Source organism: Centruroides vittatus, unplaced genomic scaffold, assembly GCF_030686945.1.
Source record: "Centruroides vittatus isolate TY-2023 unplaced genomic scaffold, ASM3068694v2 contig_5, whole genome shotgun sequence".
Lineage (NCBI taxonomy): Eukaryota > Metazoa > Arthropoda > Arachnida > Scorpiones > Buthidae > Centruroides > Centruroides vittatus.
Genome location: NW_027122286.1, coordinates 2,331,007 through 2,355,298, shown reverse-complemented (window position 1 = coordinate 2,355,298; position 24,292 = coordinate 2,331,007). Strand labels below are relative to the sequence as shown.

The 24,292-nt window shown below is 30.5% G+C and overlaps 1 protein-coding gene across 2 annotated transcripts in view; it reads left to right on the top strand.

Moving 5' to 3' along the window:
- The first annotated feature begins 1,370 nt into the window (after positions 1-1,370).
- Positions 1,371-24,292, top strand: part of LOC136978203 (zinc finger protein 675-like) — a 32,104-nt gene continuing 9,182 nt past the window's right edge. The window contains exons 1-4 of one of the 2 annotated variants that reach the window (XM_067273855.1): positions 1,371-1,527; positions 17,970-18,144; positions 18,227-18,386; positions 22,203-22,370. In XM_067273855.1, the coding sequence (XP_067129956.1) occupies positions 17,992-18,144; positions 18,227-18,386; positions 22,203-22,370 (481 nt within the window). In that variant the 5' untranslated portion in view covers positions 1,371-1,527; positions 17,970-17,991. Of the gene's footprint in view, positions 1,528-17,969; positions 18,145-18,226; positions 18,387-22,202; positions 22,509-24,292 lie in introns of both variants that reach the window. The other variant, XM_067273854.1, reaches the window with a different exon arrangement.

Here is a 24,292-nt window from a genome sequence, read left to right as displayed (position 1 = left end):
CTTCATTAGTTGTAATTAATTATAAGTTTAGAATTAAGGTCTATATACGTTTGTAATCGCCCTTTGTAAAATAATTATCTATGTATCGGAATAGTCGTCACGAGACCTGAGGCTTATATCATTATATTTTTGTCGGGTTCCGTACTAATACTACCTGTGTTAGAGATAGAGATATTATAGCTGGCATCCCACAACCCTTCCTGTATCTATATACGCGAATAAAAGATCCTGTTGTAAATATTTATACCAGTTTCTTTGTATACCACATTCGCGATCCTCACACAGTGCCACACTTTGACTAATTCTGTCCAACGGCGGATTAATTTGATAATAGGACTGTCTTAACAAATCTAGTAAACTATACATTGTAACAGTAGGAGACGACATAGTCTGAAAAGAAAGGACAAATGCCAAACTTCGAGGGATAATTTATAAATTAAAAAAAAATCAAAATTCTCTTTGAAAACTGTAGGAAGACGTTTCCACTTCTTCGAGAACATAAGTACTTATACTTCTTTGTTAAAAAGCACGCAAGTCTCGGCTTCTTTTTGAAATTTACTTCATTGAACGCGTTTATGTTCTAAAAATCAACAATTTTAGGATATTTTAAACTGTTACCAAAATGTTGTTTGAAAAATACCAAAAATACAGTTTGTGTTTGTGGGACAAATTATGGTATTTGCGAGACGGTCATTCTAGGAGCGAGACTGTTTGACAGGCATGGTTAAAACGAAGCATCATGTTAAGGGAGTTATATAAAGATTGCTGGAAACCTTTAACATATTTCCTAAATTTAATTTATTTTGATGATACGTTTAATGTCTTTGTTATTTTACGATGAAATTCATATAGTTTCTCTTAGAAAAGACTTTCAAATTTCAATTTTCTTATAAATTAAACAATACGTAAGTTATTTTATAAAAAGTTAAATTTCCACGTTACTTGATTTTGATCAATAAAGAGGGACGACTGGACGGCCGACTAGGCGTCAGCCTGCGGTTTTAGGGATCCGAGATCGAATCTAGTCCAGCAATCCCGGGAGGTTTTTGCCCCGTCTCTCACCACCCGGCCGCCCCATTGTGGGCTTGGCCGAACCCATAATGGGCTCGCTAAAAGAGGTCCACTTAATACCCACGAAGCGGAAAGAGCAAAAAGATAAAGGAAAAAAAAATATGATTAAAAAAGCCCTCTTAATGTTCACAGGGCGGAAAGTAAAAAGTGAAAAAATAAATCAATAAAGAGGAAGAGATTTAAATTAAATTTAAAAATTTAACTTTTAATCTACTAAATTAATTCTTAATAAAAATAATTACAGAAAAAAATTGAATTATTAATTTAACGAAAATGTAATTTTGTAGGATGATGGGAGTTGTCTTGATCTCTATGATTTTCTTCCTGTTGTATCTTCTGTTTCCTGTTTTCAAACACCAAAAATATATCAATTTCAAGTGAAATCGGAACGTTTTTTTTCTCAATATCAGAATCAATTACATACAATTCTGGATTTTAAATAAACGCAACTAAACGGTAAATAAATTTGCCCTTTTTTTTTATGAGTAAACGTTATTATCCTTAAAGAACCTAAACTCAAGGAAATTCATAGTAAATATTATTATATACAATTGATTTATTTATTCTTGAAGTTTAATGCATTATTTTTGAACAATTTACTTATATTTTAATATAAACAACTAAAAATATCAGAATTTTGAACAAATTAGGTCAGTTTTTTCCTATCAGTAGTTAATTTTTTAGAAAATATTTCAATAAAACTAAAATTTACCAATAATTGCTTATATAAAATATTGTTTATTTTGAATTAAGATGAAGCCTTAAAGGTCATTTGCAAGCAATTAAGGCCTGTAATTGTATTCACAATGCATGACAAGGAAGAGTTTGTTTGATATTTTTTCTTAAAACTGGTAATAAAAATAAAAATAAATCAAGTGATAAGATTGATAAAACCGAAATAAATCATTTACTTAATGATTTGCGAAGGTTTCATTCATTTTCTTACTGTCTTGTAGATTTGCCAAATTTATAGGATCCGATTTAAATCAATGTAACTTATTAACTCCATAAAATGTATTTAATATTATTTTATTATTATTAAAAATGAATTACTCATTCACAATTTTCCGGTAGAATCTTCCTTCTTGTAAGCATTGGATAGCTTTTGATGGTTAAATATATTATGCACTAACGTGAAAATATTGATTATGTAAATCTAGATTTAGGAATCTTTGCAATTTTAAATACTTGCAAAATATTTTCATTCTTTCTTGCTTTGGTTTTAATTCTATGCCTTTATCCAGGAGTCGTGAGCAAATATTGTTTTGGTAACCTTCATTTTTTATCCGGGTTTTGCATGTATGTAATATAAACAAATGTTACGTTTAATGTATTTTATTATGCAGAGTTATAATTGTAGAAATGAGGATTGAAGAGGGGCAAATTGCCCGAAATGCATTTCTGCCGTGTCTGAATGTGAAATGGAAATAATGTCTCTTAATAAAGTCTATTCCGGGGATGTCCGGCCCGCAGGCCGCGTCGTGGCCCACTGCACCCTAAATTTTTTAGGTACATTTTCGTTTAATTTGGTAAAGTATATCATAAAAATTGTTCTTGTTTTGGTGGATACACTTTGATGTAGTAGTGACGTAATTGGTGTTAGAAAATTGTATTATCTAGAAAACCATTATGCATTTGGGGTAGTACATACTGTTTTAAACAATTCTTTTTGTGCACGAAAAACATCAAAACTGCTGAAAGAAATAGGTTGGGTGATTCGTATTTAACTAACATTCTTAGAATTAAGACTAGTACATAAAAACAGATATTGATAATATTATAAAAGGAAGGCAATGTCAAAAATCACATTGAATTTATTTTTATTTTATGTGAGTATAATTTGTTTTTATTGTCAATAATACAGTATTTTTTGTAATTATATACTGTATATTTGTTATTAAAATTCGATATTCATATTTTGAACTTTTTGAAATATTTATATAAGATACTTTCATGGCTCACTGAATATATGTAAATTTCTAATTTGGCCCATAAATATAAAAGGGACAAGCTTGGTCTATTCTCTTCACCACATGTGTGATAAGTTTGACACAGCAATTTTGTGCATTTTTCCAATGAATTTGCAAAGTAGTATAATTGTTTGAAGTATTATTTATTTAGCATATGGCTACACATCTAATTAGTAAAAAGAACAGGAAGCAGAAAAAAGACCACAAATCATAAATGTAAATCTAAGTTAGAAATATAGTTTAGAGCACTTTCAGTCACAATCAGGAAGTCACTCTGTTGTCCCAGAAAAGATCTTATTGGACAATCTTTCAAGATATGATGTATAGTCTGTTTTCCAGCACCACAGTCACACTGTGGGGATGCGACTTTTCCCCACCTAAAAAGACTGTCCCCACATAACCCATGTTTGGTCTGAATTCTATTTAACACACTCCAAAGATTTCTGGATAATTCAAATCCAGGTGGTCGCTTTGTGATACAAGGAAGTTGTTGACTGTCCACCAGAGAGACATCACCGTTTGAAGTTAGACATATTCTTAGATAAGCTAAATCTAATGCATATTGTTTGAACAGTATTAGATATAATCTTGAAAATATTATAAAAAACAGTAAATAAATAAAAAAGTAAAGCAGAAAGCTTTACAGTTTTTTTTACAGTCAAGCTATCTATTGGAACCAATATGGAAGGTGTTTGAGAGTATTTATATCCTTTTCCAGCTTCTGAGGTGTTTTTTAGGGAATATTATACATGACAAAGAAAATTGACTCATTTATGATGATAAAATATGAAAAATTTATCATGTTACATTATTTTAGTTATTTATAATGTATTTTAATGCTTTATTTTATTGAATTTTGTTCAATTATATTTTTTGTTCTAAAATCTGATATCTTTATAACTAAGCAAACACGTTAATTATTGAAACTTGTAACTAGTTAATAAGGTATGAATTGTTATATGTGGTTAATTTTTTTATTTTTTTTATTATTATTATTTTAATGTTTAATTTAAAATTTTTAGATTGCTTAATTTGTGTGAAAATTACCTTTATATTTCTGTACAATTCTGTACAATATAAGTTGTGCTTTAATCAGGGCTGTGAATGGTTAGACCAAGTCTTCGACTCCAACTCTGACTTGTAAAATTTGAGATCTGACTTGACTCAACTCCTGACTCTAAATAATAATTTAAAGTATATTTTAATTATATTAATCCAGAATGGCATTTCATCACTATCAACTGAATCATCAGACATTCTTATTGAAACTGAAAGTACTTATCTTTCTATTCAGTGTTTTTCATTATCACCATCATAATCGTTAATCACACATTGACAAAAAGCATTTTCTATCTATGATTATAGTAAAGTATTCAAAAACACTAGATTTAACCTAAGCCTTCTTAACCATTTTGTATTAGTCTTTTGACAATAAAAATTTAGAATTATATAACACAGAATGTATTTGAATATAAATTTTTAGAAAGAAAATCAACATTAATTAGTGATTTGCGAATAAACTCTTATAGTAGGGGAATCATCATAAAATAAGATTTTTTGAGTCAGTCCATTTTTACTGATTTTAATTCCTCTAACAATGAATTTGTTTCTATTCTGCAGCCCTGGGTTTAATTAATAGAGCTATGTATATTTATCAGTGGTGTGTGGTGACATTTGATTATAAGGAAGCTGTGCTGGCCCTGGATAGAATTACTGGAAGCGTTGTACGATATTTTGGTGTGTAGCATCCATGAGCTAAACTGCGTGAGGTTGGTGCTCTGTAAAGCGCATGCGCAAATGCATATAATCTGGCTGCTTTATACCATTCATATATTCCCATGGAAGCTGTCCCGTATTCAACATACAGCACTTCCATTGGGAATATGCATATATGAATTTAAATTCAAATATACAATAGCAATCTTATCATTTTTTCACATGTAGTATAGAAATTTTTAATAAGATACATAATGCGGTTATAATAAAATATTAATTTTAATTAATTCAAAGTATGTTAAAATATGAAAATAATTGCACAATATGTATTTATATTTTAGAAAATACAAGGAAAGTTGCACTTTCACAGCTTCCATGGACGGCACACCACTGATATTTATGTCAAACTAGTGAAAATTATGAAAAATTTGATAATTAATTACATAAAATATTTTATTTTAATAATTATACAATTTTGTGCAATAGAATAAAACAGTAAATATAATTTTAAATGAACTGTTTCTGACAACTTTAAACATAGTATGTATTTACTGGGCTGCAATTTTCAAAAATTGCAGACCTATAAATTTTCACTGGCATCCATCTGTCTGTATTTCCTTAATCTCAAGAACAGAGTTGGATAGATGAAAGTCAAGATCAAATATGGAAAGCTTAGGGCAGGATGCTCAGATTAACTATATACCAACTTTTATTGACTAGTTTGGATTAGAAATCATGTTATTTCAATTCAAAAATTTCTCCTGACAGAGTTAGATAGATGGTTGGCACGACTCTATTACTGACAGGAAAACTATGATGTACAGGGCAAGACAATACTGAAATTGAGAGTATTGCGATGAAAAATTGCAGTCTGGCATTGTGACAATGTCACAATAAATAATAGCTTGTATTATTCTCTTTAGTAGCAGATAGTCTATCAAAATATAAGTGATTTATTGAAATAACTATTTATTTTATAAAAAATTGATTTACAGTTTATCATAACTAGTTGTAGTCTACCTAAATAGCCTTTTGTCATCATTTTTCAATAAATAGATTGCTTTGCTTTAAGTTTTAATGTTACTTTCATATTGTTTAATTTAAGTTTTTTTCTGTTGCAACAGCATTCATTTAGGCAATAGAATCGCAAAGTTGATATATATTTTTAAAAATCTATTTGATTATTTATTTTCTTCAGAAAATAATATACAAATTTTGTTGTTGTTTAAGCACTATAAAGTACAATTAATTGACCACTAGCCATACTACATCCTTTTATTGTTTATCAACTAAATAAACAATAAAAGGATGAAAGGATGCGTAGTGGTCGATTAATTGCATTTTGTAGTGCTAAACAAGAAAAAGTATAGCAACACAGTTTCAGATTGGCAAATATAAATTTTAGTTTCATATATGTACTTACTTTATTATTAAAACATTTAAGAAAACACAGTCTGATTTATAATTTTATTAATTGGTCTTCAATTTGAAAAAAATTATAGACCAATTAATTCTTTATTCTCTGGCAAGACAGCTGGGACTATGACACCACTGGTAGGCTCACCTACACTTTCATCCCCAAGGTTGACACTACTGCGAATCTTTGCCACTTTTACCCTAGTTACACCCTCACTCAGCTACTTACAGGACACTGCAACTTTAAGCAATACTTGCATAGATTTAACCTTGGGGACAATCCACAATGCGATTGTTGTATTCAGAAGGTCCAAACACCTCTTCACTTAGTTTTTCGCTGCAATAGGTACAATCACATTAGGGATAGTTTAATAAGAGCTGCTATTCTTGAAGGGTACAACTGGCCTTGCAATTCGCACCAACTCATTCACACGTGTACAATGTTCCATCATCTAATCACATTTATATCCCTTTGTGGGGCTCTTGAGAGCACTCATTCCAGGGGCACGGATGACAATTAGCTTTTTCTTGCTTTGTTTCAACTGTCAGCATTTAGCAGCATTTGTATTTTAATTATTTGTCTTCTTTTTCAGTCTAAATTCAGTTAGTCCTAGTTGTAAGTTAGATTCGAGACTCTTAGCTTGGTTTCCAATTAGGATATGATAGGTTAGGTTAAATTAGATTAGGGTTTGTTAGCTTTAGTCCTCTGGTTAGGTTTGTCCTAGGTTATGGTAGGTTAGTTTAATTAGTAAGATAATGTTTAAAAATAAAATAAAAATAAAAAAATTGAGGTCTTGCCTGTTTTTCTCTGTTGGTCCATTCATCTTGTCTAGTTTGTCATTGTGTTTGTTTCCTTTTTGTGCTGTCTAGCTGTTAAGTAGTATTAAGATTTGCAATCGTGTTCAGTTTTATTTGTATTAAATAGATATAAGTCTTCCTACTAACAGCCACTTGGCACTAACTTCTACACTTAGCTATTTGTGGCAGCACTCAATTATTGGTGTTTGCTACACTTGGGCTTTCTTTGAGACCTTTTGGGGGACTACAGCCTTGCAGCATAAATACTGCACGCCAACATGAAAGATAGAGGGTATTGTAGCCATATGTATGCCGTTCAGAAGGATCCTATCTTTCTTTACTGTCTATCTCCTGTCCCTCCTTCTTCCCTTTCCCTTACGCTCTTTTCTGCCAGCTAAACACTTTGTGTACAGCCAATGTCTTTCTTGTATGCATGTATGTATGTTATTTAAAATGTTACATTGAGCATCAGAACTATTACCAGAATGCCAATGCATAAATTAAATGGCCTAACAAGTACAGTAAGTGCAATTGATTCGTGAATAATACAGCTTTACTTATATGTGTAGCTGTGCATTTTTTTCATTAAATAAGTTGTAAAATTGTTTAAAGAAAATATTTTGAATCATTTCCTTATCAATAAATCATTAATATTGCAAAATTAATGATGTTTTATGATGATATTTAGCTGGTACCTTGTCATTCTCTGTTAATAATATAAGAAGTTGATAGTGAACTGCAAAGTGCTTATATATACGGATGCTAGATATATACAGATATTATATATACAGATGCTATGAATGCTAGATATATACAGTAGTATCATTCACTATTAAGAGGTATTTACAGTAGGTTAGGTTGGCACGGAACAAAAAGAAAAACGTCTCTCCTTGACAGCGTCCGAGAGCGAAGTTCGGTCAGTGCGCCAAAATTGCAGTGGCACCCTCTGCCCCGCAATTTTGGATGCTCAGATTAACTATATATGCCCACGACACATTCCAAATATATTTTATTCATAATACATAACATATTATATTAAATTTAATATGAAATTAAAAACTAAATAAACAAAAAGTTGATTAACATTCATTTTTGTGGATTATCCAAGTTTCCATGTTATCCATGTCTCCATTACTGATGATTAGCCTGGATCACAGGAGTATATTGTATGTCCAAAACTAGATTTGAATCCTACACGTGATGAATTAGGAATCAATATCTTAATGAATTTTATTTCTTGATTAACAGTGTTTAAAGCATTATTTCTAATTTATCAGATAATACAATAGACTCTGCTTACTATAATCATAGATGATAATATCAGCAAATTATTATTATCTAAAATTTGCAGATCTGAAAACAAAGTTGAAATACATTATAAAAACTTCTTACTGTAACTAGAATTCAGTTATTGTTATTTATTTATTTTAGATACAATAGGAAAAGTGATTTTGACTAAAGATTTCCATCCCCTGTGTAACAGTAAAACCTATAACAAATTTACAAAAAGTATTTAAAAGATAAAGTGGAAATAAAAACCATTGAAAAAAACATTATCTTTGGATATGTAGGTCTTTTTAAGCTCTCTTTTTGTGCTATCAGCCTATGTGGATGATAACATTCAAATTGTTATCAATCTTAACCAGCAGTTTAAGTGTTAAATATTAATTGTTTTAATTGCTCACAATACAATAGTTTAAATTGCTGACTATTATAGTTGAAGTCAGTTGCATAAAAACAATACAGGACGAATTATATATTAATTGTTATTATTATTAATTAAGAAATCCTCAAGTTATACAGTTTTTGATTGTGTTAACACGTCCTTTTAACACCAGAGTTAATAAAAGCAGAATTTCCTTTAACCGTAGTCTTATTTATTCTGCTTATCACTCATTCAGACATGGATGGTAATTTAATTGAGTGGGGTTAGTAGCCACTTACTACTAAACAGTTTAATACATAAAAAGTGTCTGGTCTAATACAATTGAGCATGCAGTGAGCTAAAAGAAGGATGGACATAGACATATTTATGCAGCATGTTTAGTCTGTTAGTGTCTAGTTTAGTCTAGTTCAGTTAGTTATGTAGATATGATTAGTTGGTTAGTGTCAGTGGTGAGCCACTATTTGACCAGAAAAATAGAATTAAATGAATTTACTAAACTAATCAACTAAATTTCATTGTATGTATACAATAAGTTATTTGCCACATGACTAAATTATTGGATGTGTCTGAATAAGTACTTTGGAATGAGTTAGGTTCCAAAGTGATTAAGCTATCATTTAATTAAATTTTCCATTACTGGTTTTGCTGTGGATTTTAAAGAATTAAAAGCTATTGGCTTTTTTCTCAGTAACACATCATACAAGGAGCATTTGTTGATATAGGTTTTATTGTAGGAAATGCATTTTGGGTCTTAATGACTCATCTTCAGTCCTTATACTTCACTATCTTCCTTTTGTAAAGTATAAGTTATAAAAATGATTATAATTATTTTTATAATGCACCATATAATTATCAAACAATATTATAGTAAAATAAATTTTGGAAAGTAAAAATATTTGAGGAACAAATCTAAATTAATATAATTATTTATATTATTAATTGTTCCATTGCAATTAAGTATAGAATAGATAAATCAGAAATAAAATAATAAAGTTTGAATTTAAATTGAAAATTAATGTTAATTACTTTCATTTATAATTTTAGAATTACAGGTATTTCTCATATAACACAATAGTTATGTTCCAAAAAAGTGCTGTGTTATGCAAAACATGGGGTTAGGTTCCAAAAGTTAGCAAAAGTATACTAATCTTTTCTTTCACTAAGAGAAATATGTTGATATGTTAATTGCTAATTGCACTAAAAGAATTATGTTAACTGCTTGACAACATGTTCATTTAAAAATTGCTCAGGAACATCACATACTTCATTTTTCTGTTTCAAAAAGAAAATTTGTTGAAACTTGCTGAAGTCATTCTTGAAACATATGTAATAATATGTTTCAAGAATTGTATACGTGTATGTATATATGTGAATGTAATACATATGTCTGTGCTCCTCCTAAAGATTCAGTAATTACATCTGAATGGATCAGTTTACCAGTAACTGTTGGATAATTCATTCATTGTTTGAATGGTGGTCAATGCATTTTTCCAAAGCATATCCATCACAGAATTCTTCTTTGCAACATTCCAAGTTGATTTCATTTGCTTCAAAACATCTTTTACATGCTGTTTATTCTGATGTACAAACCTTTTGTGGTACAATTGCAGAGTATCAGATGGTGTCACCAAATTCATTTGAATGGTTTTTTTTTGTTTCACAATGTATATATTGAGTATGTACAAACTATTTTTCATGTAACCAGTCATGACAGTATTCTCACCAATTTTGTCTCAAATTTTAACACTTCTGTCATTGATTATCATCCTGTAGTCGTTCAATGCTGCTGCTCTGACAAAAAAAAAACACAAGTGAGCACTTGCATCAAGGACATGCAAAACATTTTTCATTTCAGCATTACATCAGGTATTGTTTTGTTGAACTTGAATCCTTATTATTTCTTGGTTGTGCACACACATACTCAGAGTTTGTTTTCTGAGTGAGATTACTTCAAATACATGTCACTAACCTTGTATAGCTTTGCAGATAAAATCTCAGAATGTATCATTAATATTTTCGACCCACTTTTTATCAGGTGTTCTATAAATATTTTCTGGTTTTATTCTAATTTTCGAATTTCCAGTTTCCGATGTTTCCTATCCTCAAATTTATTTTTCGAATCTTTTAAAATTTAAATATTCGAAACATGTGCAATTGTGCTAGTTGTTATAGCACTGTGTCATAAATCGCCTGCCACACTTTCAATAGTTGTTTCTCTTCCTTAAAATTGATTGACAGGCCTTTGCAGTCCACATTAAAGATTTCTACACAAAAATTTATGATGCAACATAAGGTAAAAGAGTCCCTATTCCCTTGTACCATGCTGTACAGAAAAGAAAAAGCATCCGTGATCCAGTCTTCGTTGCTGTATCTCGGACCACCCTCAATACGCATCAGCCGCATCTTTCGGCGGTATAACCTCATTCTACCCATAACCCCCCTACCAAACTTACACAGGTGCATCTGTAAGGATTGTGACAAGCTAACTACTTTAGAAAAATTAGGGGTTTACGCAATACACCTAGAAAATCCGGCAACGGGAGCTATTACAAGATATATAGGAGCAACAACAAGAATGCTTGCCTCCCGCCTCGCAGAACATCAAGACGATGTAGCCAAGGAAAGATATACTACAGAGCTCACTAAAAAAGTTCTTGAGCAAGGCTACAACCCGCTGTGGTCCAGAACGGAAATACTAAAATGCTGCAACAATCGAAGGCTCGTGTTCATCAGGGAAGCACTTCTCACTACTACTACAGAAGCATGCAATGTTCCCACCCTCGATTACCCGGGGTGTGGGTAGCCTTGCATCAGCATTTAAACAATAAAACGTGCCTAACATCATATTGCCAGCATGGTGTCAATTAAATAGGAGATCTGAAGTCATTCTTACTCGTCTGAGGATTGGACATACTCGGCTTACTCATCAATACCTTTTGAAGGGTGATGACCAGCCAGTATGCCAGTATTGCATTTGTACTTTAAGTGTTAAACACATACTTTGCAATTGTGTTGCTTTTGACCATAGTCGCTAGACAGCATTTCGGAAATGCAAATTTGAGAGAGATTTTGGGCCAGAGGCCAAATCTTGATAAGATACTGAACTTTTTGAAAGTTATAAATATTAATAAAGAGATTTGAGTTAACTAATTTATTTATTTATTTATTTATTATATACTTATATTTGTTATGTTCTGTTTATTTGTACTTGTTTGTTTTTGTGTTATATTAATATTTTTTGATATATATATTTAGCTTTGTTTTATTTTACTATTTGGCATGGTGCAGCATAGCCTATATGGCTCTTGTGCCAAAAAACTCAAACCAACCAACCAACCAAAAACTATTTGCACGTTCTTAATGGAATTACCGAACACCTGGTTTGAATTTAAAAATTCTGTTCTTCTTGGAACATTCTACAAATTTGTTTTGTTAAAATCATTCATTTCACCTGAAGACAACGATTATAAACTCTTTCGGGCAGACTTTGTCTTCGATTTTATTAATAATAATCTCCATCGGACAAAGAAATTTACAAAGATTATAAACTCGTCGAAAGTGCTTGTGCTAAAGCTAAAGGAACTTTATTAACGCTGAACTCAGTGAATTCTCTTCCAGAAGCTATAAATGCAGTTGTTTCTATTGTGCCTCGATCACACAGTTCAATCATGCATAGTTTTTCAATGAGTAAATTCAAGCTTTGATTTTTTGACAGAATCATGTCCAAAGATCATTGAAATTATCATGTCTTTTTCCAATATATTAAAAATTTGACCACTTAATATTCTTTTAGACAAGGCATTTTCTTTGTGTTTCATTAATTTGCCATTTAAATTCACAAATAACTTTTGCAATTTGGTAACCTGTGCTGATATCATCTTTCTCATCCCATTTAATCTGAAAGAAAACTTCAATTAACATATTCAAATGTTGTGCACTGAAGCACTCAAACTGTATGTGTAATTTGTCCCAAATTTCTTTTGTGTTGTTGCACATCAACAAAATTGGTTTATTTGGCATACTTGCTATCAAATGTGCCACTCACATATTATTTTTCTGCCACTCAGCAAATGTTGTTTTTTGTTCATTTGTCAGCTCTGTTGGTAACTCAACACATACACATTTACTGTTACATTCATTCGTTACAAAAACATTCGTTGATGCAATGAATGGTTTCTTAGTGATTTAAGATGTTTTTGTGATGATTACAAACTACTATCTGAGTGTTTATGTCGAGTTATTGATGTCACTGTAGCAGTGCCAATGTGCACTCACAATTTACAAACAGTATAGTTGTAGTAACTCCTGTAATGTTGCTTCATTGCATGCCGTTGTAGTAACTTTGAACTTGGGGCGAATGCAATTGATGTTGCCACAGATCTGTTACAATATATGTGTTAGGCTCAAAGACTGGAAATGCTTATTGAGGAAAAAATCGTGCCAGATTTTTTCCTCAATAAGCATTGGCTGGATCTGAGAAATCAGAATGCCACAATGCATTCTGATTTCTCAGATCCAGCCACAATATGAATTTCGTGTTGAGACACTTTAAAAAATACACACAACATATTTTGGTATATTCAATAAGGCCAGAAAGTGAAATTTGGTTGAGATTCTTTTAGTAATCAACTAAAATGTAATCTGGCAGTGTGAAAATGCCACAATGTGTTGTAGATACTTAATAATGCAGCCATGATGCAATGGCATAAAAATTTGTGTGTGAAAATAAGTAACATATTTCTTTATTATGTAAAATAAAATCAAATTCTAATTAATTCTCTTGCAAACCTTGTAACCGGTGCTGCCAAAGTTCGTACACTAACGTTTTCGGCCCCTCACTAGGTCCTTCTTCAAGCGAAAATTTATTCTATTTTTTTTTTTTAACCGTTAGATCGAAGAATATCCTCTTTCTGGATAAAAAATTCGAATTGGCTAGAGAAGCAATGTCAAGACGGTATGCGTCAGGCGCCACCCGCTAATGACAGCTTAGGACAATCGACACAAAGAATAGTACCGGTAACATTCAACCCCCAGTTGGCATCCTTATATAAAAGAATTGCAAAGAAACAAGAAATACATATCGCATACAGGAGATGCCCATCGATTTTTCAAATCCTCCGTAATGATAAAGATAGGCCGGACAGAAAAAAACTCCCAGGGGTGTACGCGGTCCCTTTAAAGGACCATAGATTTAACAGAGATTTAATGTACATTGGCGCCACGAAAAGATCTGTTGAAATTAGGTGGAAAGAACATCAGCAAGATATTAGAAGTAACAGAAACAGCACTGCACTTGCGGTTTACGCATCGGATCAGGAAATAACAGCGGACTTCACGAGCGCTAAACTCCTCATCAGCACACAACACACGGACCACCTTTGATGGCTAGAACAAATGGAGATATGCAAAGCCTTCAAGTACACCCAACCAATCAATTCGAAGGACGAGATGAAGTTATCTTTGGCATGGCAGGCACTAATTCAAGACAGCGATTCGAACCAACTGAGGCAAAATGATTAGAGAGACCATTACAGGGAACTGACATGGATAAAGATGCGATTGGATTGTGGTTTGATAGTTTAAGATGAGCGCGTGATCGTATTACGTAAAGTTTGGAATGTTGATGGCATGCGGTTTCTATCGATACGGAATCGGACAATTCGAATTTTTATCCAGAAAGAGGATATTCTTCGATCTAACGGTTAAAAAAGAAAATAGAATAAATTTTCGCTTGAAGAAGGACCTATTGAGGGGCCGAAAACGTTAGCGTACGAACTTTGGCAGCACCGGTTACAAGGTTTGCAAGAGAATTAATTGGTTTCACCCCAGTGTGTATAGTTGAATTGAATTAAATCAAATTCTAATCTGTATTGAGAATTATACCAAAAGTAAACAGTTAGCCTCATTAATCTTATGTCTAAGCTTAAAATTTCTAGGACAGACACTTTATTTATCATTATTTTTTACTAATATTAATATAAAATTTTTTTCAGTTGATCTCTTTATGGGAATATTATTATTGAAAACAAATTTGCAATTGATTGACCAAGTGACTTATAAATAATTTTCTAATTTGACTTAAATTTATAATACTTGTTTTAGGTTTCTAGGATTTTAAGGTATCATATGTATGTATCAAGAATTCATAAACAAAGCAATTAATAGCAAATTGTCTTCTAGGTTATGAATTATAAAAGAAAATGAAGAGTTACATTTATTACATTTACAGTTCTTTTAATCATAAAACATTTTATGATAGGAATGTTCATTGATGAGTATTTTTCTAATAATAAACATTGTTCAGAGTTAGTCTGTTAATTATATATAAATTATTTATTAAAAATATCTGTGCAAACATTTGTTACTTATTTTTGCACTGATACTTTTATCTCACTGTGTCATGGCAACACATTGTGCATTTTCACATTGCTGGATTGCATTTTGGTTGATTATTAAAAAGATCTCAACACATTTTGCTTTGTGGTCTTATTGAATATGCCAAAATGCTTTGTGTGCATTTTTGAAAGTGTCATGACATGAAATTTGCATTGCAATGTGACTGGATCTGAGAAGTCAGAATGTGTTGTGGTAAATTTTTTCATTCAATGAGCAGTTTTGGTCTTTGAGCTTAACATTTTCAATAGAAGGAATTGTCCATATTTAAGTCCTTCAATAGCATTGTATATGACTTGGATATCAACCTAAACATATCCAATACATTTGATTTGGTCTGTTGGCTTCTGGTTATGCATCATCTCAGAATTTTTAATTGCCCTGCACTGGAAATTTTGCTTAAGGCAAATCAATAAATTAAAGACGTTGAAGCTATCTCCCTCATGTGGAAGTTGTGTTTTGAGATGACCATGACAAGAATGTTAATTTCTGGTACTCCTTTAAGTTAAGGGATGTTATCTTTTATCTTTTGCTGTCTTGTAATATCCTTCATGCAATTTTAGGCATTAATAGAATCATGTGGTAGTTTTACATTAATTTTAATATAAAAATGATATGACTTCAAGCTAAAACTTATCATAATTTGTTTGAACATGTAAACTTATAATTTGAATTTGGTGTTCTATAATTTTTTAGGCTGCAATTTTAAAAAATTGTAGACCTATAAATTCTTGCTGTCATCCATCTGTCTGTCTGTTTGTCCATTTGTGTCTTTCCTTAATCTCGAAAACAGAGTTAGATAGATGAAAGATGAAACCAGACACAGAAATCTTAGGAGGTCCTGATTAATAATATATGAACTTTTAATGCAAACTGAAAGTCATGTTATTTTAATTCAAAAATTTTACCCTGAAAGGTGTTAGATAGATGATCAGCACAACTATATTGTTAAAAGAAAAATATGATGTAAGCCACTATAATTTGTAGGTGGCGTCCTAGGCAGAAACGGTAACTACGAGTCATCTCGTAGATGGCAGTCAACGTGTTAAGAATTACAAAATGAACCTTCTATTCCAATGGTGCCTACAACAAAATTGATAGTACACAACACGACTCCAATTATATTATTAATAAATACTGGTTAAGCAATGTTACAACCACAAAATCTTTAAGTCTAGCAACAACTATTTTATTCCTTGCCAATGTTTTTGGCCTTCTTTACTGGCCATCATCAGACTATTTAGAACAACAATAAAACTTCCAAAAAAAAAAAAACACAAAACAGAACTAGCAATTATTCATTGTGACGACGTCACAATAAATGTCATGAAAAAGATCTTAGTGCATACACAATAGAGTTTTAGAAAAATATACATATTTATTTATTTTTTAAATTATTAAATTAAATTGAATTATTGATTATAGTAAAGTTATCAGAGTGTAACTTGTATCTTTTCTATTTAAAAATTTATATTGAAAGTTTTTCTTTTATTCTTTACTATTGTAAGATAAAGGCACTAAAGCTTGACAATGCACTGATGGTTAACATTTCCTAGATATTTTCTCGGAGAAATACAAATATGTACAAATATGTACGTATTAGAAGATACAAAACACAATCTCAAAGTTATGTCAATGAATTGCTGTGATGACAAAAAGACTGTTTTTGAACAAAATGAATTCTGATATGTTTATTATTTTTGAACAGGTAATAATTCTAATATTTCCAATGCCAAAAATAATTGTAATGGAGATAGGATTAAATACCAATTATCTACATTAATTTATGCTGATGGTTAAATGCTAACTATTGATAATCCAGTAATATGTCAACTTGTAGTAATTTTTGTTTTAGGCTGTGTCAACTAATAGTGCAAGGACATTGGTTCAGAATTAAAAATTTTTTTGTTTTAATTAAATTATTTTTAAAAAAATAAATGGTAAAGTTAATTATATTATAGAAAGTTTGTGCTTGAAATTGTTTTTGTTTCAGAATAAATATTTAAGTTATTAGCAGTGTGAATGTATGAAATGATTACTGTTAGCTGACAAGGGTGAACGCACCAAACAAGGAACCTCACCCAGCCAGTGGTGAAAAAAATTATTTATTTTTGTGAAACAGATACAGGTTCTGATGGATTTGAACTCTAAAACAGGCAGTCATCAAAAATCCAAAATGTTGCCAGGACAATGACACAATATCACAAAGTATACAAATGAACCGAGTTTGAGTATTACAATAAGATCTTTCCTATGACTAATCCTTAAAGCTAGTTTATGCTAATAGAAAAAAAAAGTACCAGTAAGAAATAGTAAGATGGCTGATAGAAAAAGAGTAGAATGCCCAGGATGTACAAACATTATTCAACTTCCATTGGGACCACATGGAACTTCCTTAACCTTCTGTCTTCTCTCTTCTTTTTTATTCCACTTTTCTTTCTCAGATTTACTAGGCTATCACTCTAGTAAGTTCATAAACTTCTCTTCAGTTTAGTTTCCTTGTCTCTCAGATACTCTATGACTCAACACTACCTTCCTCGTCCTAACTTTGCAAAAACCAGCCAAAAAATATATGCTACACTCCCCACACATGCCCTCAAGTAACCTCCACTTCATTGTTCTTGTGATTCCAAGAAGTGACCCTCACCACCCAGGAAAAAGATTAAAGCTAGAAGGTTCTCGAAATAAGAAAGAATAAAAAACAAAGGAGAAATGCTAAAAACTATGAACGATGTTGAACAATTATGAGCAATATTAAACTAAAATTATACAATGGTGTACAGTCACAGCAGAAATAGAATCTTTTTTTCTTAGTGTGTCAATTATTAGTGCCTTCATCTTATTATGTAATAGATTTTCTAATCTAAAAATTGAAGGTTTTGTAAAATTTTCTAATTCTTAATACATAAACATAAAATATCTCAATTTATTTTACATAGGTTTGCTTGTATTTTACAAGTCATGCCATCCTGCGCAGCTGCTAACTGCACCAATAACCCAAGAAAAGGATATCGATTATATACATTTCCAAAAGATGTAAAGAGAAGACAACTTTGGGCCAAAATTTGTGGAAGAATAAATTGGGAACCAACTGTTCACAGTAAATTGTGCGAGGTAAATTAAATTATTATTTTTTACTCTGTATTAAATTTAATTAAATTGTTAATTTATTAATTTATTTTAAATGAATTTATAGGTGCATTTTGAAGAAAATCAGTTTTCAGTAAGAGAATGTGATGGACGACGATTTTTGAAACCAAATTCAATTCCAACATTATTTACAAATCCTCAAATAACTGAAAATGGGCAAATACAAATGGAAACTATTCAAGAAGAAACACCGGAATCGTTTTTAAGTAAAAATGATTTTTAAAATTTATTATTGTTTGCTTTATAAAAGTGCATGAAATCTGCTTTGATATCTTATATTTACAAAGCTACATTGATTTCATTTAGTAATTCACCCATTGACATGAAATGCTTGATTGAAGCAGACTTCTTACAGAAAAATGAAATGGTATAGTTCAAAAGGAACACCAAGCACATTACTAAAAAATCTGAAATTTAAAAAAATTAAAATATTTATGCAATAATTTGACTAAGTTATTGCATGGTTTCTAAAATTCATACAAGGAAAACTTAATTTAAGTTTAAATTTGAAAATTCAAGCAGTTAATTATCATTAGCTGTAAATTAGACAAAAAATATGATATATTCAATTAATATCTAACATGAATATTGTTATTTTATGAATTTTATTCCATTATATCTGCTTTTTCTTATACTTGTTTTTTCCATAGTTTTTTAATCTGATCACATGAAGAAAGATTTGTTTCTTCAAAAATACTTAATAAAACAAAGCATCAAGACTCTAGGAAAAAGTCCATACTTAAAATAGAAGGAATAAGGCAAAATAATTATCATCAAATTGCTTTATTGCTTTATTTACAGGGTGGCTGATGAATACATTAAAATAGTTTAAATATATTTTAAAATAAAATTGAAGATAAAGTCTGTTTAAAGTTATGAATAAGCCAAAATGCTTTTGATAATTTATAATATGGAATATTGTTAAATAAAAGGCACTTTCTCTGTAGGATATTGTATTTGTTAAACATAATTGCCATCTGACAGTGTGTATCATAGACAGCAGCTGGTAAATTGCACTGTCTAACCAAATAAATAAATCAAACTGGAGGCTAGAGAAAGTGCTTTGATTTCAACAATCGTCCATATTATAAATGAGCAAAAGCATGGTGATTAAACTTAAAAGACCTTCTCTTCAGTTGAGATGTTTATAGCAATAATCTTAGAGATAAACATCTCCAACATTCCAACAAACTGGAAAAACCCGATACATGTGATAAAATTATCTCTAATACTATTGCTATAAATATCTCAACTGAAGAGGGCTTAAAATTGTTAGTAAGCTGAAATGCATTTTGATAATTTGTAATATGGAATATTGTTAAATAAAAGGCATTTTTATGGTCTCCAGTTTGATTTATTGTTGCAGATAGACAGTGGCAATTGAAGTGTGTTATGACAAGACTGTCATATTAAACATAGTTAAACTATTTTAAAGTCCATACTTAATTTTACTTTTGTTTACATTTTATGTACTCTGAGGTCAAAATTCAATCCTTACTGCCTCACAGAATATTTCTGTATCTGAACTGTCAATTAATTTTAGCATCATCTACCTATATTTAAAAATTGTTGGGCTGCAAGTTGAAAAACTGTAGACTTATAAATTCCTACTGTCAGCCGGCTGGCTGTCTGTCCTTCCTTAATCTTGAGAATGGAGTTAGATAGATGAAAGTCAAGATAAGATATGGAAAGCTTAGGGGCAGGAAGCCCAGATTAACTATATACAAATTTCTTGTTTGCACTGGAAGTCACATTATTTCAACTCAAAAATTTTCTCCTAAAAGGAGTTATTTAGATTACTGGCATGACTCTGTTGCTAACAGGGCACAAGTATGATGACACTACTAAAAAATTGAGAATATTGTGATGAAAAATTGCAGCCCAGTAGTGTGACAATGTCACAATAAATAACCACTTGTTGTAATTTAAAATGGTACAAAACAGATTAATTACAATATTTTTATGTAAACAGCCAACCCTGAATTATTTTAATGATGAAATGATAAGGTCAGATTAATTACTGAACTAGAATTTTGCAAATTAATATCATAGATACTATGTAATTTGAATTAAAGGTAGAAGTTAAGTTGTCATTTTGTATTAAATGAATGTATAAAATGAGAAAATATCAGGTCAGTCCATAATTCTGTGCACATTTTGTTCATACAAGTTTAGACATTGTTTTAGTGCAAATAAATTCTGATCAAATTCAAACTGATACTAGGTGCAGTTGAATAGTTGCCAAGTTTAGCAATGTTGTGTTTTTAAAATTATTGTTTATCCCTGTTATTACAAATGAATACAAAAGATATATTTTATATTTTTTGTTCTTACATGGAAAAAATGATGAAAGGGCAGCAAAGGAAATTAACATTGTGCATAATCAAAATGTTGTTAGTATCAGAGCTGCCCAAAAGTGGTTTGAAAGGTTTAAGAAGAGTGATTTAGTATAAAAGATAAGCTTATTCAGGAAGGCCAGTTTGATAATGTTCTCTCAGTAGCAGTAGTAGTAGCAGTAGCAGTAATAGTAGAATCAAATTTAACTGTTTATGAACTTGTAGACTGTTTAAATTCATTCTATGGACCCATCTAAAGACATTTAGAAGAAATTGGGAAAGTATTGAAGTTAGGAAAATGAGTGCTCCATGAATTATCACTGGCTAATTGATAGCTGCAAGTATATATATACATTCCTTTAATTAGAAAACAATCTTCACTAGTGACTACCAGTACATATAAGATCAAATACAGCCTCTTCAACCTTCAAAATTCTGGTACACAACGATGAATATACATTCCTCTAATTTCATATTTTGCTTTGGAATCCTTCTTTGACTGGCTTGTTACTGAAGATGAGAAGTAGATCATTTATGACAATATAACAAGAAAAGACATTGGGCACATTGGGATCAATAGCCAACACTGACAGGAAAAGATGGGTTACATTAAAAAAAGATTATTTTTGTATATTTGGTGGGATATATCAGGTGTAATCCACTTGAGCTGTGGAAACAAACCAAACAATTACAGCTGCAGTATATTTTGAGCAATTAGTATATTTACAAGGAAAATTACAACAAAAACAGCCATTCCTAATTAATAGAAAAAAATGTTTTGTTTCAACATGACAAGGGTCAGACTACACACACTGCAAAACCAACCCTAAAAAAAGTGGAACACTACAATTGGGAAATTTTACACACTTGCCATATTCACCAGACTTGGCACTAACTGATTACTATTTGTTTTGAGGCTTACAGAACATATTTAAAAGGAGAAAAATTTTAAACAAAGATAGTGTCAAAAATGCAGTTGTCAAATATTTTGATTGTAAACCAAAACTTTTTATGAAAGCAGAATTAAAAAATTACTTTCATAGATGGCAAGAGGTAGTGAAAAATGATGGTATATTTTGAATTAAAATAAATTTTAATATTATGAATTTTATTTTGACTACAAATGCACATGAATTTATGGAATAATCTGATATATACCTCTAAAATCTCTATTTTTTGTAATTTATGACAATCAAACTAATAAAACAATATTAGCTTTATACATTATTTAGTTATTTAATGTATATATTAAAAAATTTTAATAAAATAATAATAATCCAAAATAAAACATTATAATTTAAAATAGTGCAAGTGAATAAAAATAAATGTTTTTAAAATAGTTGGATACCATTTAAAATTGAAACTATTTGGATATTAGTTTATTCTATAAGCATCAAAAGTTAAACTTTGACATTTTGTTGCCTGAAATATTACACACTTAAAATTTCAGATTTTTCTGATAACATAATCAATGTTTCCTTCCAGTCTGTGATTTTGTTTATTGCTAAGATGTCTGCTTTTATTCAAGCATTGTAAGTCTGAATGAGTATAAGATATATATATATATACATAATAAACACTTTCTCACTTTCATGTATAATTTAATTTCATGATCCATATTTTATTACATACTATAATTTAAGGATAATAGTTCTAAATCTTATTCTTTAAATTTATTAATTACAGATTATGATAGTTCAACTTCCTCCAAAGATTTAACAACTATAAAACAGAAAAAAATCCATAAATTGCAGAAAACAGTAAAAAGTCTCCGACAGAAAGTAAAACAGATAAGTGCAAAATTACAAAGTTTAGAAAGGAGTCTAAATATTCTTCAACAAGACCAAGTTGGAGGTACGGCACTACCTTTAAAAACTCTAAATCTAACTGATATGATTGGATTTGAAAATAATCATAGGGATCAATTTAGACAACAATGGAATAGTTCCTATATTGCAAACTCTAGCAGATTTGGGATGATGCCATGTTTAGGTAAGAATGACAAATAAATAAATAGTTTCTTTTAACCACATTTAAGATCACTTAACACAAGTGACAAAATTATGATGATTAACATCAAAACAAGACAAACTAATCATCATTGTCACTAGTCAGGATTGAAAGAGAGAATTGATAAATCCAATTATTGATGATCAATGTTATCGTAATTTTGTTGCCCATATTTGTTGCACCAATTGTTAACAGTAATAAAATTTTCCTTTAAAAGAATTGAGTACAACATGAGGCATAAACACTTAACAGTTTTTATTTTGTTATTACAAATTTTAACACAAGGTGGCACTAATGGCATTAGTATATTCTAGCTGCAACACTTCTTGAGTTCAGTGACTTCGGAGTGCTAGTCTGTACAGAAGCATACTACTATAATGGAAGCATTCATAAAAACAGACTCTGTCACAAGTATGTGTTGAGAGTTATGGTTAAACACATAACATTCCTCCTTAATAAACACTATGTTGTTGTGAGTTAGGAAGTGGCAGGAAGAAGGTTCAGTGCATGATTCATGACATTCCACAGAACATCCTCCACTGGGTGATGGGTTCATTTTCAACCAGAATGGAATAATGGTTGAAAAATCAGGGTGGCCACCTCATAGATGTTATTTTCAAGATATAACTGAGGCACAGTGTTAAACACTGTTACATTGGGCATCTTTCTGTAGCAATAAAATCTGTTTGTGATGAAACACATGGGCTTAAGGATTTTCTAAAAACTGTCAAGTGTTTATTAAAATTTATACAGAGTGGAGCATAAACAATATATTCAAAGAATAATAAGAGAGATCATCCAAGAAAAAGGAGGGAAGAATTGATTCCAAATTCATCTATAACTGTTTAGGTGGTAATGCTGTAAGCTATGTTAGCATAACATCTTACAGCATTATCCAGTTATGTTATGCTGACATCAATGAATTCAGATTTAATTCTTAATCTTAACAGATCCTAGTTTTTTCTGGATGGTTCTTTTTATTATTCTCTGAACAGGAAAGGATTTAACAAAAACATAAATAACATGAATAATTTCCTATTTTACTTCAATAATAAAGCAAGTTTTCTTATGCATTAGGCTAGGCACTAACATGTAATTTTTAGTTAACTGACTGATTGATCAGCTGATCATCATTACATGCTCACTACTGCAATCAATCGTCAATACAAACAGTCAATTGTCTGCAACATGCACATATATGCAACTGAACTATTTCATACTTTAACTCAACCTCATTTGGATTTTGAAAAGATGGCTTATGTGTGTGCTCTAAGATTTGAAGAAGAAAAATAAAATGAGGGAAAAAATGCTGTATGCATCCACTTACTGCTCAACATTTGATAAAAGAGCAATTTCACAAACTGTATTAAGAATTATTATTAGTGTATTCCACAAAAATTTTAATTATTACAGAATGAGTGTGAGTAGCTCTAATGAACTTTTGCAGTTGGTAGGACTTTCAATGGCATACCAAAATACTACATGGAGTATTTTCATCCCTCCAGAAGAAAGACTTCAGTTATATTTAAGTAAGAAAACAAGTATTGTATTTTAATAAACATTTACTTATATTAAAAATGTACATTTTAAAATAAATATAAAGTAACATGAAAAATAATTCTGCTTAAACTAAGATAGATAAAAAGAATTCTGACTATAGAAATCTATTTTATGAATTATCACTAGAAATAGGTGTAATAAAAGAACATTGACATCTTCACTTTCAAATTGTAGCAATGCAATGATTTGCTGAGATGAATTTTACA